A 23,275-nucleotide genomic window follows, 5' to 3' on the forward strand; every position below is an offset into this window, starting at 1 on the left:
GGCTGTCGTCAGTTACGCATGTTGTGTGACCTCCCTGGTGCCAGGGTAAAGGACATCACTGAGAGGGTGCAGAACATTTTGACAGGGGAAGGAGAACAGCCAGAAGTCATGGTCCACGTGGAAACCAATGACATAGGAAGGAAAAGGGTTGAGGTCCTGCAGTCAGAGTTTCAGGAACGAGGGAGGAAATTAAAAAACAGGACCTCAATAGTAGTAATCTCTGCCATGTGCTAGTGAATATAGGAATAGTAGGATAAAACAGGTTAATGTGCGGCTGGAGACATATTGCTAGGGGGAGGGCTTCAGATTCCTAGGGCATTGGGAGCAGTTCTGCGGCAGAAGGGACCTGTTCAGGGTGGACTGGTTGCACGTCAACTGAGCTAGGACCAATGTCCTCCCAGGAAGGTTAACTAGTGCTGTGGGTGAGGGTTTAAACTATTTTGGAAGGGGATGGGCATGAGGAAGAAACATTAGTGAAGAGAAATAAGGTGCACAGTGGACTGGAGAGACAAATAGCACTAGAGTACAGATTAGTTCAGAAATAGGAAGGATCAGACAGGAGGCAAATGCACAGAAGTCTAAGAAGTCTAAGATGAGTTTGGAATGCATATACGTAAACGCACGGAGTGTGGTAAATAAGGTTGGTGAGCTGCATGCACACAAGTACTAACAGAGACCTGCCTTAAAGAAGGGGAGGATTGTGAACTTAATATTCGAGGCTACAAGGTATTCAGGAAAGATAGGGAAGGAAAAAAAGAAGGGTGTGGCAGTACTGATCAAATAAATTATTATAGCACTGGAGAGAGATGAAGTAATTGAACACCCAATGATACAGACTATTTGGATATAATTAAGGAACAATGGAGAAGCTATTATGCTACTGGGTGTATACTACAGGCCACCAAATAGTGGGAAGAAGATAGAGGAGCAAATTTGCAGGCAAATTACAGTTCAATAGAAGAACTGCAGAGTAATGATAATGTGGAACTTCAATTATCCTAATATAGACTAAGATAGAAACATAGAAACATAGAAAGTAGGTGCAGGAGTTGGCCATTCGGCCCTTCGAGCCTGCACCGCCATTCAATAATATCATGGCTGATCATTCCCTCAGTACCCCTTTCCCGCTTTCTCTCCATACCCCTTAATCCCCTTAACCATAAGGGCCATATCTAACTCTCTCTTGAATATATCCAATGAACTTGCATCAACAACTCACTGCGCCAGGGAATTCCATAGGTTAACAACTCTCAGAGTGAAGAAGTTTCTCCTCATCTCAGTCCTAAATGGCCTACCCTTTATCCTAAGACCGTGTCCCCTGGTTCTGGACAACCCCAAGATCGGGAATATTCTTCCCGCATCTAACCTGTCCAGTTCCGTCAGAATCTTATATGTTTCGATGAGATTCTCTCTCATCCTTCTAAACTCCAGTGAATAAAGGCCCAGTTGATCCAGTCTCTCCTCATATGACAGCCCAGCCATCTCTGGAATCAGTCTGGTGAACCTTCGTTGCACTCCCTCAATAGCAAGAACGTCCTTCCTCAGACTAGGCGACCAAAACTGAACACAATATTGCAGGTGAGGCCTCACTAAGGCTCTGTACAACTGCATTAAGACATCTCTGCTCCTATATTCAAATCCCCTAGCTATGAAGGCCAACATACCATTTGCCTTCTTTACCGCCTGCTGTACCTGCGTGCCCACTTTCAGTGACTGATGAACCATGAAACCCAGGTCTCGTTGCACCTCCCCTTTTCCTAATCTGCCACCATTCAGATAATAGTCTGCCTTCGTGTTTTTGCCCCCAAAATGGATAACCTCACATTTATCCACATTATACTGCATCTGCCATGCATTTGCCCACTCACCTAGCCTGTCCAAGTCACCCTGCAGCCTCTTAGCATCCTCCTCACAGCTCACACTGCCACCCAGTTTAGTGTCATCCGCAAACATGAAGTTATTACAATCTATTCCTTCATCCAAATCGTTAATGTATATTGTAACGAGCTGGGGTCCCAGCACTGAGCCCTGCGGCACTCCACTAGTCACTGCCTGACATTCTGAAAAGGACCCGTTTATCCTGACTTTCTGCTTCCTGTCTGCCAACCAGTTTTCTATCCACGCCAGTACATTACCCCCAATACCATGCGCTTTGATTTTGCATACCAATCTCTTGTGCGGGACCTTGTCAAAAGCCTTTTGAAAGTCCAAATACACCACATCCACTGGTTCTCCCTTGTTACATCCTCAAAAAATTCCAGAAGATTCGTCAAGCATGATTTTCCTTTCATAAATCCATGCTGACTTGGTCCGATCCTGTCACTGCTTTCCAAATGCGTTGCTATTTCATCCTTAATGATTGATTCCAACATTTTCCCTAGTACTGATGTCAGGCTAACCGGTCAATAATTACCCGTTTTCTGTCTCCCTACTTTTTAAAAAACTGCTGTTACATTTGCTACCCTCCAGTCCATAGGAACTGATCCAGAGTCGATAGACTGTTGGAAAATGATCACCAATGCATCCACTATTTCTCAGGCCACTTATTTAAGTACTCTTGGATGCAGACTATCAGACCTCTTGGATTTATCGGCCTTTAATCCCATCAATTTCCCGAACACAATTTCCCGCCTAATAAGGATATCTTTCAGTTCCTCCTTCCCACTAGACCCACTGTCCCCTAGTACATTTGGAAGGTTATTTGTATCTTCCTTCGTGAAGACAGAACCGAAGTATTGGTTCAATTGGTCTGCCATTTCTTTGTTCCCCATTATAAATTCACCTGAATCCAACTGCAAGGGACCTACGTTTGCCTTACTAATCTTTTTCTCTTCACATATTTATAGAAGCTTTTGCAGTCAGTTTTTATGTTCCTTGCAAGCTTCCTCTCGTACTCTATTTTCCCCCTCTTAATTAAACCCTTAGTCCTCCCTCTGTTGAATTCTAAATTTCTCCCAGTCCTCAGGTTTGTTGCTTTTTCTAGCCAATTTATATGCCTTTTCCTTGGCTTCAACACTATCCTTCATTTCCCTTGTTAGCCATGGTTGAGCCACCTTCCCAGTTTTATTTTTACTCCAGACAGGGATGTACAATTGCTGAAGTTCATCCATGTGATCTTTAAATGTTTGCCATTGCTTTTCCACCGTCAACCCTTTAAGTATCCTCTGCCAGTCTATTCTAGCCAATTCATGCCTCATACTGTCAAAGTTACCTTTCCTTAAGTTCAGGACCCTAGTTTCCGAATTAACTTTGTCACTCTCCATCTTAATAAGGAATTCTACCATACTATGGTCACTTTTCCCCAAGGGGCCTCGCACAACAAGATTGTTAATTAGTCCCTTCTCATTACACATCACCCAGTCTAGGATGGCCAGCTCCCTGGTTGGTCCCTCGACATATTGGTCTCGAAAACCAACCCTAATACACTCCAGGAAATCCTCCTCCACCGCATTGCTACCAGTTAGGTTAGCCCAATCAATATGTCGATTAAAGTCGCCCATGATTACTGCTGTACCTTTATTGCACACATCCCTTATTTCTTGTTTGATGTTGTCCCCAACCTCACTACTACTATTTGGTGGTCTATTCACAACTTCCACAAGTGTTTTCTGCCCTTTGGAATTCCGCTGCTCCACCCATACCGATTCCACATCATCCAGGCTAATGTCCTTTCTTACTATTGCACTGATTTCCTCTTTAACCAGCAACGTCACACCGCCTCCTTTTCCTTTCTGTCTATCCTTCCTAAATGCTGAAAACCCTTGGATGTTGAGTTCCCAGTCTTGGTCACCCTGGAGCCATGTCACCGTGATGCCAATCACATCGTATCCGTTAAATGCTATCTGCGCAGTTAATTCATCCATCTTATTCCGAATACTCCTCGCGTTGAGGCACAGAGCCTTCAGGCTTGTCTTTTTAACACACTTTGCCCAATTTAGAATTTTGGTGTAATGTGGCCCTTTTTGCTTTTTGCCTTGGGTTTCTCTGCCCTCCACTTTTACTATTCTCCTTTCTATCTTTTGCTTCTGCCCCCATTCTATTTCCCTCTGTCTCCCTGCATAGGTTCCCATCCCCCTGCTATATTAGTTTAACTTCTCCCCAACAGCACTAGCAAACACTCCCCCAGGACATTGGTTCCGATCCTGCCCAGGTGCAGACCGTCCGGTTTGTACTGGTCCCACCTCCCCCAGAACTGGTTCCAATGTCCCAGGAATTTGAATCCCTCCCTTCTGCATCACTCCTCAAGCCACGTATTCATCTGAGCTATCCTGCAATTGCTACTGACTAGCACATGGCACTGGTAGCAATCCTGAGATTACTACTTTTGAGGTCCTACTTTTTAATTTAACTCCTGGCTCCCTAAATTCGTCTTGTAGGACCTCATCCCATTTTTACCTATATTGTTGGTGCCTATATGCACCACGACAACTGGCTGTTCACCCTCCCTTTTCAGAATGTCCTGCACCCGCTCTGAGACATCCTTGACCCTTGCACCAGGGAGGCAACAGACCATCCTGGAGTCTCGGTTGTGGCCGCAGAAACGCCTATCTATTCCCCTTACAATTGAATCCCCTATCACTATCACTCTCCCTCTTTTTCCTGCCCTCCTGTGCAGCAGAGCCAGCCACTGTGCCATAAACTTGGCTGCTGCTGCTCTCCCCTGATGAGTCATCCCCCTCAACAGTACCCAAAGCGGTGTATCTGTTTTACAGGGGGATGACCGCAGGGGACCCTTGCACTGCCTTCCTTGCAGTGCTCTTCCTGTTGGTCTTCCATTCCCTATCTGGCTGTGGACTCTTTACCTGCGGTAAGACCAACTCACTAAACATGCTATTCACGTCATTCTCAGCATCGTGCATGCTCCAGAATGAATCCACCCGCAGCTCTAGTTCCGCAATGCGGTCCGTCAGGAGCTGCAGCTGAATACACTTCCCACACACGTAGTCATCAGGGACACCGGAAGCGTCCCTGACTTCCCACATAGTATAGGAGGAGCATAACATGTGTCTGAGCTCTCCTGCCATGACTTAACCCTTAGATACACTTAAATTGGCAACAACAATATTAAAAAAGTTACTTACTGATATAAAAAGAAAAGAAAAACTACTCACCAATCACCAGCCAATCACTTACCACCTTGGCTGTGATGTCACCTTTTGATTTCTCTCCATTTCTTTTTGCCTTCTCCGATCCTGGACTCTTGCTGCTTGACTGCCCGAACTCCTCCTCCGATGAGCCTTTATAGGCCTCACCGACCCCGGACTCTCGCTGCTCGACTGCCCGAACTCCTCCTCCGACGAGCCTTTATAGGTCTCACCGGCCTTGGGTGAAGGTGTGGAGTCTGTTTTGGCTGATGGCTGGATGGCTGACTTGTTGAGGTTGGCAGTGGCCATGTCAGGAATTGCAAGTCCATTTTTATTGAACAAGTCCGTGATGGGAATTCCGGACTGCTCTGGCTCGTCTGTGTGCCTCAGCTTTGTTTGATCCATGTGTTTTCTGCAAGTTTGAGCTTAATAACAAATAATCTGTTGTTCTCCTTGGTCATGACTGTACCAGCGATCCATTTGGGACCCAACCATAATTCAACACATATACAGGATCATTAACAGAAATCTCGCGTGACACAGTTGCGCGATCATGGTGCCCTTATTGACTCTGTATTCAACATGATTACTTAAATCTGGGTGTACAAGAGATAACTTGGTCTTAAGACCCTTTTTCATTATGAGTTCAGCAGGCGAGACCCCTCTGAGTGTGTGGGGTCTTGTCCTGTAACTCAGCAGTGTGCAAGACAAACGGGTCTGCCGTGATCCTTCGGTTACTGTCCTCATGCTTTGCTTGATAATTTGTACTGCATGTTCTGCTTGCCCGTTGGACGCAGGTTTTAATGGTGCTGACCTTACAAGTTTTATGCCGTTAAGTTTTACAAACTCCTGAAACTCCTGACTCGTGAATGAAGCACAGCCCATTGTCGCTCACCACTATGTCAGGCAAACCATGTGTCACGAACATGAAACTGAGATTCTCTATGGTTGCCGTGGATGTACTGGATGACATAATTTTGCATTTTATCCACCACTAAGCATCCACAACCACTAAAAACATCTTGCCCAGGAAGGGACTTGCAAAATCTACATGGATCCTGGACTAATGTTTGGATGGCCATGACCACAGTCTCAGCGGCGATTCCGCTGGTGCTTTACTGAGCTGCATGCAGGTGTTGCACTGATGTACGCATGCTTCCAGCTCAGAATCAATTCCTGGCCACCATACGTGGGACCTGGCGATGGCCTTCATCATCACTATACCAGAATGTGTGCTGTGTAACTCATGCACAAACTTCTCTCTCCCTTTTTTAGGCATTACAACTCGATTGCTCCACAATATACAATCTGCTTGAATAGACAGTTTGTCCTTGCGACGAATGTACGGTTTGGCCTCCTCGCACATTTGCTTAGGTATGGCAGACCAATCCCATTTGAGGATGCAACCCTTTACCACCGATAATATTGGGTTCTGGCTGGTCCAGGTCTTAACTTGTTGAGCTGTGACAGGGGTACATTCAGTCTCAAAAGCATCCATGATTAACATGAAATCTGCTGGTTGTGGAATTTCCACTTCCAGTGTGGGCAGGTCTGTGGTGAATGACATAATTATAGGCAGATAATGTCAGCGCCCATCTTTGGATGCGGGATGAAGCGTGGTATTGATACCTTTGCTCTTGGAAAACAATGAAATGAGCGGCTTGTGATCGGTCTCTAACTCAAACCTCAGACCGAACAGGTATTGATGCATCTTTTTAACACTGTACACACACTCTAAAGCTTCTTTTTCTACCATATTGTAGGCTCTTTCGGCTTTAGGCAAACTTTCGGATGAATACGCGACAGGTTGAAGTTTCCCCAACTCATTGGCTTGTTGTAACACACAACCAATTCCATATGACAATGCGTCACAGGCCAAAACTAAACGTTTACATGGGTCATAATGTACCAGCAGCTTGTTCGAGCAAAGCAGATTGGTGGCGTTCCTGAAAGCTCTGTTTTGCAATGTGCCCCACACCCAGGTGTTGCCTTTTCTCAATAGCATGTGCAGTGGTTCAAGTAAGGGACTCAATTTAAGTAGGAAGTTACCAAAGTAGTTGAGTAGACTCAGGAACAAATGCAGCTCCGTCACATTCTGCGGTTTGGGTGCATTCTTGATAGCCTTGGTTTTTACGTCAGTCGGTCTGATGCCATCAGCGGCAATTTTCCTCCCGAGGAATTCGACCTCCGGTGCCATGAAGACGTACTGCGAGCGTTTAAGTCTGAGTCCCACTCTGTCCAAATGCAATAGAACCTCTTCCAGGTTGTCCAGATCTTCCTTGGAGCCATGACCGATGATCAGAATGTCATCTTGGAAGACGACGGTTCTGGGAATGGACTTCAGTAGATTTTCCATATTCCTCTGGAATATTGCTGCAGCCGAGCAAATTCCAAACGGGCACCTGTGTAAATAAACAGACCTTTGTGCGGTGTTAATGCATGCAAGATTCTTCGACGTCTTGACCAACTCCTGCATCATATAGGCCAACGTCAAGTCCAGTTTTGTGAACGACTTCCCTCCGGCTAGCATCGCAAACAAGTCATCAACCTTTGGTAACGGGTACTGACCTTGTTTCGAAACCTTATTGATTGTAGCCTTGTAGTCTCCACAGATTCTGACTGTGCCATCACTTTTCAGCACAGGAACAATGGGGCTGGCCCATTCATTAAATTCGACCAGTGATATGATTCTTTCACGCTGGAGTCTAACCAGTTCAATTTTGACCTTCTCCCTCATCATGTACGGCACTGCTTTATGATGGACGGGTCTTGCTTCTGAGTCCACGTGGATATGCACCTTGACTCCTGTGAAGTTACCTATACCTGGTTCGAACAGCGAGGGGAACTTGCTCAATACTTGGGCACATGTATCTTCCTCCGACGACAACGCCTTTATGTCGTTCCAGTCGCATCTGATTTTCTCCAACCAGCTCCTGCCGAACAGCTTTGGACCATTGCCTGGAACAATCCACAGTGGTAATTCGTGAATCGCACCGGTATACGACACATTAATTTGTGCACTGCCAATCAGCTTTATCAGTTCTTTGGTGTACATGTGCACCTTGGCGTTAACATGGCAGCCTGGGCCTCACAGTCTTAATATCCCACAGCTTATTAAATGCCCTCTCATTCATGATCGATTGACTCGCCTCTGTCTCCAGTTCCATCGATACCGGTATCCTGTTAAACTTCATATTAATCAAAATTGGTTTACTCTTGATTATGAAAGAGTACAGTCCATACACTTCCTCCTCTGTCATCTCGGATTGCATATCCGGATCCGCGCTAGTCTGACTCTCATCCTCCACATGGTGTGTCGTAGCACGCTTGCTCATCTGCGGACACTTGCGCTGGAGATGCCCTACTCTCAGACAGCCTTTGCAACTATATTGCTTAAATCGGCACTGCTGATGCTGATGATTTCCCCCACAAAGCCAACACAGAGAAGTTGGATACATTCCCGCTGGCAGACTTTGGGCAGCCACAGGTTTCGCGAACGCAGCCAGATAGGCACTGTATGTGCCGCTTTGCCGAACGCCAAATCATCCGTGAACACAGCCGGATAGGCCCTGCCATGTGCTGCTCTGCCAAATGCCAAATGAATCGCATTTACAGTACTTGCCGAGGTTCGGTTCTTCACCATATTTGCTTTAAACTCCTGTCCGTCGTCATACATGATTGAGCGATCTGGATGACACTTTTTAAATCCAACTCCTCCACCGCCAGAAGTTTGCGCAGGATCACCTCGTGCTTGATACCGCTAACACAGAAGTCCCACAGCATGTCTGCCAACCCCATCCTGACCTTGCACGCTCCCGCTAGACATCTGAGATCTGCAACGAATTCCACCGTGCTCTGGCCCTCCGATCGAATGTGTATATAAAATCTGTATCTCGAGATGATGATGCCGTCGTCTGGCTTGAGGTGCTGCCATACCAATGTACACAACTCCTCGTACCTTTTCTCTGTTGGATCACTGGGCATGAGTAGATTCTTTATCAGACCGTAGATCTTTGAACCGCACACAGTGAGGAACACGGCCCAGCACCGATCTGCATCGTCAATCCCCTTCATTTTGTTGGCCACGAAGTACTGCTTCAAACGGCTCACAAAGTCTGCCCAATCTTCTCCCTCCATGAATCGCTCTAAAAATCCAATCGTGCTCATTTTGCAAACAAAGGTTCTTGTGTTCTTGTCGCCAAATGTTATGTATGCAATAAAGGTACAAACAGAGTACTGTTTAACTGAACAAGGTACAACCTTGTTCCTGCTTTATTATGGCCCAAAGTGCCTGACTCACAAAATGGCTGGCCTTTTATACCAGAGCTGCTCAGTGGCTTCCAACAATGACACCATCTAGTGGCTACAAACAGCATGTACATACATGAGAGTGTACAAGAGCACTTTCTTGATCAGTGTGTTTCCAGCACAACGAGGAAGGAAGGAGTGCTGGATCTCGTTCTGGGGAATGAAGTGGAGCAAGTGGAGCATGTTTCAGTGGGAGAGCATTTGGGGAACAGAGATCATAATATCATCAGATTTGGAATAGTTATGGAAAAGGACAAGATACAATCAAGCGTAAAAATACTTAACTGGAGGTGGGCTAACTTCAGTGAGTTTAAAAGGGATTTGGCCCAGGTGGATTAGAATCCAAAATTAGTAAGCAAGATTGAACAATGGGAGGCCTTCAAAGAGAAGATGGTTTGGATGCAGAGTAGACAGAGTAGAGGGAGAGAAAGAGCATTCAAAGCTATAGCTTCCTGGATGACTAATGATAGAGGTTAAAATGAGACCGAGAAAGGAGGCTTATGATAATTAGAATGGTTACAGCACAGAAAGAGGCGTTTCAGCCCTTCAAGCCCATGCCAGCTCTCTGCAAGAGCACTTCAGCTAGTCCTACTCCCCCGCCCTTTCCTCGTAGCCCTACAATTTTTTTTTCCTTCAGGTACTTATCCAATTCCATTTTGAAAGCCGTGATTGAATCTGTCTCCACCACACTTTCAGGCAGTGAATTCCAGATCATAAAAATTGTGTTTCTTCATCTTGTCATTGGTTCTTTTCCTAATCACCTTAAATCTGTATCCTCTGGTTCTTGACCCTTCCACCAATGGGAACAGTTTATCTCTATCTACACTGTCTAGCCCCCTCATGATTTTGAACAACTCTATCCAATCTCTACTCAACCTTCTCTGCTCTCAGGAGAACATCTCCAGTCTATTCCCCGTAACAAAAGTCCGTCATTCTCGGAACCAAATTTGTAAATCTTTTGTGCACCCTCTCTAAGGCCCTCAAATCCTTCCTAAAATGCGGTGCCCAAAATTGGACACAATACTCCAGTTGAGGCTGAATCAGTGCTTTATAAAGGTTCATCATAACTTCCTTGCTTTTGTACTCTATGCCTCTATTTATAAAGCCCAGAATTATATAGGATTACTTAGGATATACGGCACAGAAACAGCCCATTTGGCCCAACCAGGTCCTGCTGGCGATTATGCTCCACTCAAGCCTCCTCTTGACTTTCGTCATCAAAATCTTCAGCATAACCCTTCTTCTTTATATGCTTGTCAAGTCACCCCTTAAATGCATCGATACTATTTGCTTCAACCACTCCCTGTGGTAGCGAGTTCCATATTCTCACCGCTCTTTGAGTGAAGAAGTTTCTTCTGAATTCCCTATTGGATTTCTTGTGACTATCTTATCTAGATGACCTCTAGTTATACTCCTCCCCACAAATGGAAACATTCTTTCTGTATCCACTCTATCAAAACCTTTCATAATTTTAAAGACCTCTATTAGGTCAACCCTCAGCTTTCGTTTTTCAAGAGAAAAGAGACCCAGCCTGTTCATCCTTTCCTGATATGTATACCCTCGCATTTCTGGTATCATCCTTGTAAATCTTCTCTGGACCCTCTCTAGTGCCTCTATATCCTTTTTAGAATATGGCGACCAGAACTGCACTCAGTACTCTTAAGTGTGGTCTAACCAAGGTTTGACACAGATTTAGCATAACTTCCCTACTTTTCAATTTTATACCTATAGAAATAAATCTGCAACCTTTTACCCCGATGTGCAGTTTGGGTTTCACGGGGACCACTCGGCTCCAGACCTCATAACAGCCTTGGTCCAAACATGGACAAAAAAGTTGAATTCCAGTGGGGAGGTGAGAGTGACTGCCCTTGACACCAAGGCAGCATTTGACAGAGTATGACATCAAGGAGCCCTAGTAAAACTGAAGTCAATGAGAATCAAGGGGAAAACTCTCCAGTAGCTGAAGTCATACCTAGCACTGAGGAAAATGATTGTGGTGGTTGGAAGTCAATCATCACAGCCCCAAGACATAACTGCAGGAGTTCCTCGGGGTAATGTCCTATGCCCAACCATCATCAGTTGCTTAATCAATGATCTTCCCTCCATCAGAAGGTCAGTAGTGGGGATACTCGCTGATGATTGTACAGTGTTCAGTGCCATTCGCAACTCCTCAGATAATGGAGCAGTCCATACCCGCATGCAGCAAGACCTGGATGACATTCAGGCTTGAGCTGATAACTGGCAAGTAACATTCGTGCCACACAAGTGCTAGGCAATGACTATCTCCAACAAGAGAGAGTTTAACCACCATCCCTTGACATTCAACAGAATTACCATCTGGGTACTAACCCTAACCCAAATCCCCCACCATCAACATCCTGGGGGTCACCATTGACCAGAAACTTAACTGGACCAACCACATAAATAATGTAGCAACAAGAGCAGATCAGAGGCTGGATATTCTGTGGCAGGTGCCTCACCTGATTCCCCAAAGCCTTTCCACCATCTGCAAGGCAGAAGTCAGAGGTGTGATGGAATACTTTCCACTTGCCTGAATGAGTGCAGCTCCAATAACACTCAAGAAACTCAACCCCATCTAGGACAAAGCAACCTGCTTGATTGGCACCCCGTCCACTACCGGCGCACTGTGGCTGCAGTGTGTATTATCTACAAGCAACTTTACCAATGCTTCTTCAGCTGCACCTTCCAAACCCGTGACCTCTACCATCTAGAAGGACAATGGATGCAGGCACTTGGGAACATCACCACTTCCACGTTCCTCTCCAAGTCACACACCATCCTGATTTGGAAGTATATAGCCATTCCTTCATCGTCGCTGGGTCAAAATCCTGGCTCTCCCTCCCTCACAACACTGTGGGATTACCTTCACCACACGGACTGCAGCGGTTCAAGAAGGTGGCTCACCATCATTTTCTCAAGGGCAATTAGGGATGGGCAATAAATGCAGGCCTTGCCAGCGATGCCCACTTCCCAGGAACATATTTTTAAAAACTCTCTGCTTTCTGTCTTGAAGCCAGCTAGCTATCCATTCTGCTACTTGTCCCCTGACTGTGCATTCTCTGACCTTGTTCATGTCTATTATGGGGTACCTTATCGAAGGCCTTTTGAAAATCTAGGTAAATTACATCTACTGCTTTACCATTGTCTACTCTCTGTTACCTCCTCAAAAAATTCAATGCGGTTGGTCAAGCAAGACTTTCCCTTTTGAAATCCATGCGGACTGTTCACGACTATATTTTTGGTTGCAGGATGTTCTTCTATTTTCTCCTTTATTAGGGATTCCACTATTTTTTCCATCACTAATGTTAAGCTGACTGGTCTATGATTCCCTGGACATAGAAACATAGAAACATAGAAAATAGGTGCAGGAGTAGGCCATTCGGCCCTTCTAGCCTGCACCACCATTCAATGAGTTCATGGCTGAACATTCAACTTCAGTACCCCATTCCTGCTTTCTCGCCATACCCCTTGATCCCCCTAGTAGTAAGGACCTCATCTAACTCCTTTTTGAATATATTTAGTGAATTGGCCTCAACAACTTTCTGTGGTAGAGAATTCCACAGGTTCACCACTCTGGGTGAAGAAGTTCCTCCGCATCTCGGTCCTAAATGGCTTACCCCTTATCCTTAGACTGTGACCTCTGGTTCTGGACTTCCCCAACATTGGGAACATTCTTCCTGCATCTAACCTGTCTAACCCCGTCAGAATTTTAAATGTTTCTATGAGGTCCCCTCTCATTCTTCTGAACTCCAGTGAATACAAGCCCAGTTGATCCAGTCTTTCTTGATAGGTCAGTCCCGCCATCCCAGGAATCAGTCTGGTGAACCTTCGCTGCACTCCCTCAATAGCAAGAATGTCCTTCCTCAGGTTAGGAGACCAAAACTGTACACAATACTCCAGGTGTGGCCTCACCAATGCCCTGTACAACTGTAGCAACACCTCCCTGTCCCTGTACTCAAATCCCCTTGCTATGAAGGCCAACATGCCATTTGCTTTCTTAACCGCTTCTTAAATATAGGTATTACATTAGCTATCTGCCAGTCCTCTGGCACTACACCTTTTTCTAACGAATTATTAAATACATGTAGTAATGCCTCTGCTATCTCTTCCTTAGATTCTTTTAAAATATATAGATGCAATCCATCCGGACCAGAGACTTTATCCTCTTTGAGTTTGATTTGTTTATTTAATATATCCCCTCTTTTTATTTTAAATGCACTTATCTCATAACTAATCTCATCATCCAATGTCATTTCCAGTTGTTCTAGCTCCCTGGTAAATACTGAAGCAAAATAATTATTTTAATATTTCTGCCATCTCTCTATCTTTATCTGTGGCATTATCCTGTTTATCTGTTAATAGTTTTATTCCCATCCCAACCTTCTTTTTTTATTAATGTGTCTGAAAAATATTTTTCTATTTTGTTTTATGTTCCTTGATAATTTAATTTCATAGTTCCTCTTTGCCTTTTTTATTATTTTTTTGACTTCTCTACTAATCTCTTTGTATTCTTCATTATCATAAACTCCCCTGCAGTCTATTGGGCCAAAATTCAGGGTCCAGATAAGGCCCCTTACCGCTGTTTTGTGGTGGCCATGCGGCAGAATCGAGTGGCCGCCGCCTTGCTGACTGCCTGACAACTGGAAATTGGCTGTCACGATCCAAATTCACCTCGGGGATTTTTCTGGCTGTCCCCACTTCTGCCCCACTGCTGCCGACCGTCCCAAGTGTGTCATCAAAGCGCACTCCGTCAATCTCCTGCACCTCCATCCCACCCCGTGCAAAATTTACCTGAAAAAATCCACGATCTGCCGCGCGGTGCCCCCGACAGCTTTTTCTGTCGGTGCATCTTGTTTTGTGTGTGTGAGCCATGGCAACACGGCAGCCCTTCAAGGGGAGGGTGCACTGCCGCGACCGCCATGTTTTTTTTTTGCCGACTGACTTCCCGATCGGCCGGACAATTATGCCCTGGGTTTGGCCGGGCCGCCAACAGGCAGCATAAGAACATAAGAACATAAGAATTAGGAACAGGAGTAGGCCATCTAGCCCTGCGAGCATGCTCCGCCATTGCACCCCCTCTTGGGTGGCAGGCCGTTGGCCTGGTCGAAACCCTCCCTGGTGGCCCAGTGGCCGAACCTAAAAAATCACTGCTTCTCTCCCCTTTAAATGAGAGGAGAGACGTGGTGACGCACACACACACTGACGTCACCACCGCTCCACTGCTGAGTGACAACGACAAAGACTCTGTCCCACTCTCACTTCCGCCCCTCATCCGGACTTACGGCTGCACTCCCGCCCCCATTATGACCGAATTCCTGTCCGCTCCAAATAAATTGCCAAAGAGTTGAAAATGGATCAAGAGTCCACCTCGTCGGATCCAAAGATTAAAAACATCTAGAAAAAGTTAGGTGCGCCAGCTTTCTGGCGGGCCTGAATTTCGGCCCCAATGTACTTAATGTATGCCTCTTTCCTTACCCTCCATTGTTCCCTATGGTTTTATTCATCCATGGAATCTCTTTAGTGTTTAGTTTATTCTTTCGTTTTAGCGGAATATATTGTTCCTGCACTCTGTTGAACACCATTTTAAATGTTTCCCATGGCTGTTCTACATTGTTGTTTGCCAATATTGTTGCCCATTTTATTTTCTCCAGTTCTATTCTCAGCCCCTCAAAATCAGCTTTTTTCCAATCTATTAGCCTGGTTTTCATCATACTTATGTACTTCTCAATTATCATCTTGAAGTGTATTATATTATTGTCATTATTGCCTAGATGTTCCCCTACTTTTACTTCTCAATTTGTGCACATATACCCCATGTCTCTCTGTCCATGCAGCCCCTTTAAAATTACACCCTTTAGTTTATATTGCCTCTCCTACCAAAATGTATCATTTTGCACTTTTCTGCATTAAATTTAATCTGCCACATGTCCGTCCATTTCACCAACCTGCCTATGTCCCCTTGACGTCTATCACTATCCTCCTCACTGTTCACTATACTTCCAAGTTGTGTGTAATCTGCAAATTTTTGAATTGTGCTCTGTACACCCAAAGCCAAGTCATTAATTGTAAGGTTCATAATACAGAAGAGAACCAAGCTGAATATGGAAAGTATGGAGATCTAAAAAAAGGAATAAAAGGGGCAAAGAGGAAATATGAGATTAGATTAGCAGCTAACATGAAAGGGATCTCAATAGTCTTTTATAAGCACATAAATAGCAAAAGGATAATCAAGTGAAGGATGGGGCAATTAGGGACCAAAACGGAGATCTTCTTGTGGAGGCAGAGGACATGGGTGAGGTATTAAATGAGTACTTTGCATCTATCATCACTAGAGAAGAGGATGCTGCCAATGTAGCAATAAAGGAGGAGGCAGTAGTGATATTGGATAGGATAAAAATAGATAAAGAGGAGGTATTTAAAAAGTTGACAGACCTCAAAGTAGAAAAGTCATCCAGTCCGGATGAGATGCATCATAGGTTACTGAGGGAAGTAAGGGTGGAAATTGTGGATGCTCTCGCCACAATCTTCCAAGTTTGCTTGGATAATGTGGTAGTGTCAGAGAACTGGAGAATTGCAGATGTTATAGCCTTGTTTAAAAAAGGGAGAGGGATAAACCCGGCAACTACAGGCCTGAAGTGTGGGGAACTTTTAAAGACAACAATCTGGGATGAAATTAATTGGAATTTAGAAAGGTCTGGGCTAATAAATGAAAGTCAGTACAAATTTATTAAAGGCAAATCATGTTTGACTAACTTGATTGAGTTCTTTGATGAAATAACGGAGAGTGTTGCTGAGGGTCGTGCGGTTGATGTTGTGTATATGGACTTTCAAATGGTGTTTGACAAAGTACCACATAATAGGCTTGTTAACAAAATTAAAGCCTATGGGATTAAAGGGGCAGTGGCGCCATGGATAAAAAATTGACTAAGGGACAGAAAAGAGAGTGGTGGTAAACGGTTATTTTTCAGATTGGAGGGTAGTATACAGGGTAGTATTAGATATATATTAATGACCTGGACTTGGGTATATAGGGCATAATTTCAAAGTTTGCAGATGACAAGAAACTCAAAAATGTTACAATGAGGAGGATAGTAACGAGGTAGGAAGGAGAAAAGTAAGAGTGGAGGGCAGAGAAATCAGGAGCAAAAATCAAAAAGGACCACATTACAACATAATTCTAAAAGGACAAAGAGTGTTAAAAAAACAAGCCTGAAGGCTCTGAGTCTCAATGCAAGGAGCATTCGTATTAAGGTGGATGAATTAACTGCGCAGATAGCTGTTAACAGATATGATGTAATTGGGATTACGGAGCCATGGCTCCAGGGTGATCAAGGCTGGGAACTCAACATCCAGGGGTATTCAATATTCAGGAAGGATAGAAAGCAAAAGGGGGTGGTGTAGCGTTACTGGTTAAAGAAGAGATTAACACAATAGTAAGGATGATGAGGAATCTATATGGATAGAGCTGCGAAATACCAAATGGCAGAAAATGTTAGTGGGAGTTGTGTACAGACCACCAAACAGTAATAGTGAGGTTGGGGATGGCATCAAACAGGAAATTAGGAATAAAGATACAGCAGTTATCATGGGTGACTTTAATCTATATATAGATTGGGCTAACCAAACTGGTAGCAATACTGTGGAGGAGAATTTCCTGGAGTGTATTAGGGATGGTTTTCTAGACCAATATGTTGAGGAACCAACTAGAGAGCAGGCCATCCTAGACTGGGTGATGTGTAATGAGAGAGGATTAATTAGCAATCTTGTTGTGTGAGACCCCTTGGGGAAGAGTGACCATAATATGGTAGAATTCTTCATTAAGATGGAGAGTGACACAGTTAATTCAGAGACGAGGGTCCTGAACTTAAGGAAAGATAACTTTGATGGTATGAGACGTGAATTGGCTAGGATAGACTGGCGAATGATATTTAAAGGGTTGACGGTAGATAGGCAATGGCAGACATTTAAAGATCACATGGATGAACGACAACAATTCTACATCCCTTCTGGCGTAAAAATAAAATGGGGAAGGTAGCTCAACCATGGCTAACAAGGGAAATTAGGGATAGTGTTAAAACCAAGGAAGAGGCATATAAATTGGCCAGAAAAAGCAGCAAACCTGGGAGGAATTTAGAAGTTAGCAGAGGAGGACAAAGGGTTTAATTAGGAGGGGAAAAATAGAGTATGAGAGGAAGCTTGCAGGGAACATTAAAAACTGACTGCAAAAGCTTCTATAGATTTGTGAAGAGAAAAAGATTAGTGAAAACAAATGTAGGTATCTTGCAGTCAGAATCAGGTTAATTCATAATGGGGAACAAGGAAACGGCAGACCAATTGAACAAATACTTTGGTTCTGTCTTCACTAACAAAGACACGAATAACCTCCCGAAAATACTAGGGGACCGAGGGTCTAGTGAGAAGGAGGAACTGAGGGAACTGAGGGAAATCCTTATTAGTCAGGAAATGGTGTTAGGGAAATTGATGGTATTGAAGACCAATAAATCCCCAGGGCCTGATAGTCTGCATCCCAGAGTACTTAAGGAAGTGGCCCTGGAAATAGTGGATGCATTGGTGGTCATTTTCCAACATTCCATAGACTCTGGATCAGTTTCTATGGATTGGAGGGTAGCTAATGTAACCTCACTCTTTAAAAAAGGAGGGAGAGAGAAAACAGGGAATTATAGGCCTTTAGCCTGATATCGGTAGTGGGGGAAATGTTGGAATCAATTATTAAAGATGTAATAGCAGCACATTTGGAAAGCAGTGACAAGATCAGTCCAAGTCAGCATGGATTTATGAAAGGAAAATCATGCTTGAAAAACCTTCTAGAATTTTTTGAGGATGTAGCTAGTAGAGTGGATAAGGGAGAACCAGTGGATGTGGTGCATTTGGACTTTCAAAAGGCTTTTGACAAGGTCCCACATAAGAGATTAGTGTGCAAAATTAAAGCACATGGTATTGGGGGTAATGTATTGATGTGACTAGAGAACTGGTTGGCAGACAGGAAGCAAAGAGTGGGAATAAACGGGTTATTTTCAGAATGGCAGGCAGTGACTAGTGGGGTATGGAGAGAAGGCAGGAGCAGGCTACTGAAGTTGCATGATCAGCCATAGAAACATAGAAAATAGGTGCAGAAGTAGGTCATTCAGCCCTTCGAGCCTGCACCACCATTCAATAAGGTCATGGCTGATCATTCACCCTTTCCTGCTTTCTCTTCATTCCCCTTGATCCCTTTAGCCGTAAGGGCCATATCTAACTCCCTCTTGAATATATCCAATGAACTGGCATCAACAACTCTCTGCGATAGAGAATTCCACTGGTTAACAACTCTCTGAGTGAAGAAGTTTCTCCTCATCTCAGTCTTCTGGTTCTGGACTTCCCCAACATCGGGAATATTCTTCCTGCATCTAACCGATCCAATCCTGTCAGAATTTTATATGTTTCTATGAGATCTCCTCTCATTCTTCTAAACTCCAGTGAATACAGCCCCAGTCGATCCAGTCTCTCCTCATATGTCAGTCCAGCCATCCTGGGAATCAGTCTAGTGAACCTTCGCTGCACTCCCTCAATATCAAGAATGTCCTTCCTCAGAATAGGAGACCAAAACTGAACACAATATTCCAGGTGATGCCTCACCAAGGCCCTGTACAACTGCAGTTAGACCTCTCTGCTCTTATACTCAAATCCCCGAGCTATGAAGGCCAACATACCATTTGCATTCTTTACTGCCTGTACCTGCATGCCAACTTTCAATGACTGATGAACCATGACACCCAGATCTCGTTGCAGCTCCCCTTTTCCTAATCTGCCGCCATTCAGATAATATTCTGCCTTCGTGTTTTTGCCCCCAAAGTGGATAACCTCACATTTATCCACATTATACTGCATCTAATTGAATGATCATATTGAATGATGGTACAGGCTCGAAGGGCCGAATGGTTTGCTCCTCCACCTATTTTCTATGTTTCTATGTTTCTATGTAACAGACTTCAGGAGGACATAGACTGATGTAAAGGGAAGACACATGGCAGATGAAATTTAACACAGAGAAGCGTGAAGTGACACATTGTGGTAGGAAGAAAGAGGAAAGGCAATTTGAACTAAATGGTACTATTTTAAAGGGGGTGCAGAAACAGAAAGACCTGGGTGTGCATCTACACAAATCTTTGAAAGCACTTCAGTTATGTCCCCTTTGGTTGTTTTGCCAATCACCTTAAATATGTGTCCTCTGGTTACCAACCTCCTGCCGTTGGAAACAGTTGCCCTTTATTTACTCTATCAAAACCATTCATGATTTTCAGCACCTCTATCAAATCTCATCTTAACCTTCTCTGCTTTAAGGAGAACAGCAGTCTCTTCAGTCTCTCCACATAACTAAAGTCCCTCATCCCTGGTACCATTCTAGTAAATCTCTTCTGTACCCTCTCCAAGGCCTTGACATCCTTCCTAAAGTGTGGTACCCAGTACTCCAGCTGAGGGCTAACCAGTGTTTTATAAAGGTTCAGCAAAACTTCCCTGCTTTTGTACTCTATGCCCCTATTAATAAAGCTAAGAATCCCATTTGCATTTTCAACAAACTTCTCAACTTATCCTGCCATCTTCAGAGATTGTGTACCATTTGATCCCCAGGTCTCTCTGCTGCTGCACATCCTTTAAAATTGTACCATTTAGTTCATATTGTCTCTTCTTATTCTTCCTACCAAAATGTATCAACTCACATTGCCATGTGTCTGCCCATTTCACCAGTCTGTTGATGTCCTTCTGAAGTCTGTTACTATTCCCTTATGTTACTATCCTGAGGAACACCACTGTGTACTTCCCTCCAGTCTGAAAAACATCATTCACCACTACTCTCTGCTTTCTGTCCCTTAGCCGATTTCGTATCTATTCTGCCACCGTCCCTTTAATCCCATGGACTTTTACTTTGCTAATTAGTGCATTAGTTTATTCAACTAAAAACTGCAAACCATAAATTTGTTCGAGGAAAAAATAACTTCCTAGGTATTGGGCTTTGTACGTTCTGTTAGCTTAGCACAACCTCTGGCTATGTTAATAATTTTCAGACTTGTCATGCAGAAATCTGAAGATTGAGTATCCTTGCCCTCTCGCTGATCAATGTTGTTCTAACACCGTGCATCAGAATATACCAGTCTGCTGTGCCTGTGATCAGCTCTTCTTTCCCAGGTTTCCATGCTATGTTACACTTGATATAATCATATCTTTGGTATGATCAATATTTTTGGTAATTAGGAGTTAATTATTATCCTGTGTTGCTAGTTTTTTCTTTTCCTCTCATCCCTTTGAAAATTAGTTTTATTTTCCTCCACCGAACCATGCAATAGCTGAGTGTGTGGGCAGGCAACCTATCCCAGATCTTGTGTTATTGCCACCTTGGAGTTAGCCATTAGACTGTGTGTGTCAGAGTTTTAAGGCCACCTTACCTGAGCTTTTGCCTTGAGGACTGACAGCTGTGTACATGGATCAGCCTGCTGGGTAACACAGTTCATTGATTTTCCAAGATTTTTCACTAGCATAAGGTATGACAATTGACGGAACATGCCTTTTCCTGTCCATCATTGTACGTATATGACCGCACATGCAGTGTTAGTGTATTTGTAAGTTTTTATTCATTTAAAATAAATTTTCCTCCCAATGTAGTGGGTTGAGGGGGAAGAGCAGAGGTGAAAGTCTGACACCTCCTGGATTTACCCATCATGTTTTCTGGTGAAAGAAAGATTTGCATTTATATCGCGTCTTTCATGACCTCAGGATGCCACGTGCTTTATAGCCAATGAAGTATTTTGAAGTGCAGTCACTGTTGTAATGTAGGAAAAATGAAGAAAAGGAGATAAAAATATATCCACTCAAGGGGATCTCTTATCCAAATACCCCTAAAGTAAAGTTAAAAAACACCAGAGCTATCAATATTAGAAAAATGTTACTCATGATAGTAAAAGAAAGACTTTAATTTAATTGGTATCTTCATCACATCTCTAATAAAAGTTTCAAAGCAGGTCATAGCCTGCAGTGACTGTTGTGTAGGCAAACAGGAGTGAGTAGATTGGAAACCCATTTAAAGGTCTGATGATATAGTTAGTTTTAAAAGTAACATATATCAAACTAGGACATATTTGGAACCAAAAATGTATGATTGCTACTACTATTGAAAGATAAAGGCCCGGATTTTGCGGTCAGTGGCAAACGAACAGTGTCAGCCGTTCATTATACTTACACTTGCCCAAAGACTTTCTCTGGCCCTTTGCGCTGCAACCTGTGGTGATTAGAAAGGCATTTTAGTACTGCGCCTTCTACAGGGGATCTGGGACCTGTGTGAGCAGTGCAAGCAAGTGTGTATCTCCTTAACCAATCAGATTGAAGAATCCTTACTGAGGCACCCAGAGTCTGAACCACGAAGTGTAAGCTAGAATATTTAGTTCAATACCAAATCTTATACAGAAAGTGATACAAAGAGAAGGAAAGAAAGATGGGAATGAGAGATTAAAGAGACAGAAAGTAAAAGTAAAACAATACATTTTTTTTATTTAAATGCCTAACAATAATTAAAATCTGTAAAAGTTAATTTTCAGTGCCAGAGAGGCATCAATTAAGACTGATCACGCCGTTAAAAATTCACATACTCTTGAATGAACAAGCCCCAACTTTTTCTGTGCGTTTAGTGGGTTAGTACCACAACCTCAGGCACTTCATGTATTTGAATGCTGAGTCTCTCAGTGACATACTGTTAAAGCGAAACTTCTGGAGGAGCAGGGCAACCTGGATTGCAGCTTTCCGATTTCTGTGCTTAATTGCGTGTGTGCGGTCACCGGAAGTTGCTGTCCGATTTACTCCTTAATAACTATGAGCGCTGATAGCCTCACCATTATTCTTACCGCAAAATCCGAGCCAAAATTATTCCAGGAGCCTAATTACAGGTTTCATTCCAGCTATTCTAACTCATTTCAGTGCTGGGATTCTTATTTTTGTGAAAACTGAGAATAAAGAACCGACGCCAGAAGAGAAATCCCCCTTAATACAGGACAAGGAAATGGAAGCCTTACAGGTTTGGCAAATGGACAAAAGTGTACCTTAGCAGCATGTTAAGTGAATTTTGTGTACTAAAGAAACAACAATGTATATAGGCCCTGAATTTCCTCAGGAAGCAATACCGGCAGTTATACCAGGAAAATGCCCCGTTGGTGCCCTCCAGTGAGTGCACATCTAGTTTGTATAAAGCAGGAGTGGATAAGCATTACGAAAGGCCACATCTCTGCCACTAACCTGCTCCAAGTGGCTGAAAAATCTGATGCCCACCCTCCATTCATGGAGGGGGGGGGAGGGGGGGGAATTTTCCCAGTGTCCTCGACATCCCCCAGCCACTTTCCTCTTGGCCAGATGTATATGGAGGCCAAGATTATTTTTTTTTTTAAATGCCCCTTTTCCTTAGGGTTTGCTTCGCTGGGCTGGACCCTATCCATTTGCCCATCTGGAGGTCAGTACACCTCAACTCACTTGATGTATTGGCCTCCAGAGATATACTGGATTCTGAATGAGCCAGGTAAGTGGGAACACCTGGAGTAGGGAATCCCTGCTCATGGGAACATAGGAACAGGAATAGGCTATTCAGCCCCTCAAGCCTATTTTGCCATTCAATTGGACCTTGGATGATCTGTACATCAAATCCATTTACCCCCTTTAAAATATCACAGGGTAAATGTTCATCTTCACAACCTGGACAGTAATTTAACAAAGCGGACCGCCCACCCATTCTAAAACCCACCCAATGGAATGAGAATTGGTTGGGTTCTGCAATGGCTGGGCAATCCAGTCTGCCAGTTTGTTGCCCAGAAGTTGAAGACAAAAAT

At 43.9% G+C, this 23,275-nt stretch overlaps 1 protein-coding gene across 1 annotated transcript in view; it reads left to right on the forward strand.

The window, feature by feature from the left end:
- LOC139229933 (transmembrane protein 144-like) overlaps positions 1–23,275 on the forward strand; it is a 124,631-nt gene that overhangs the window by 42,544 nt on the left and 58,812 nt on the right. Inside the window, exon 6 of the mRNA XM_070861583.1 lies at positions 22,377–22,473. Coding sequence (XP_070717684.1) covers positions 22,377–22,473 — 97 coding nt within the window. The remainder of the gene's footprint in view (positions 1–22,376; positions 22,474–23,275) is intronic.

Source organism: Pristiophorus japonicus, chromosome 2 (genome assembly GCF_044704955.1).
Source record: "Pristiophorus japonicus isolate sPriJap1 chromosome 2, sPriJap1.hap1, whole genome shotgun sequence".
NCBI classification, from domain to species: Eukaryota; Metazoa; Chordata; class Chondrichthyes; family Pristiophoridae; genus Pristiophorus; species Pristiophorus japonicus.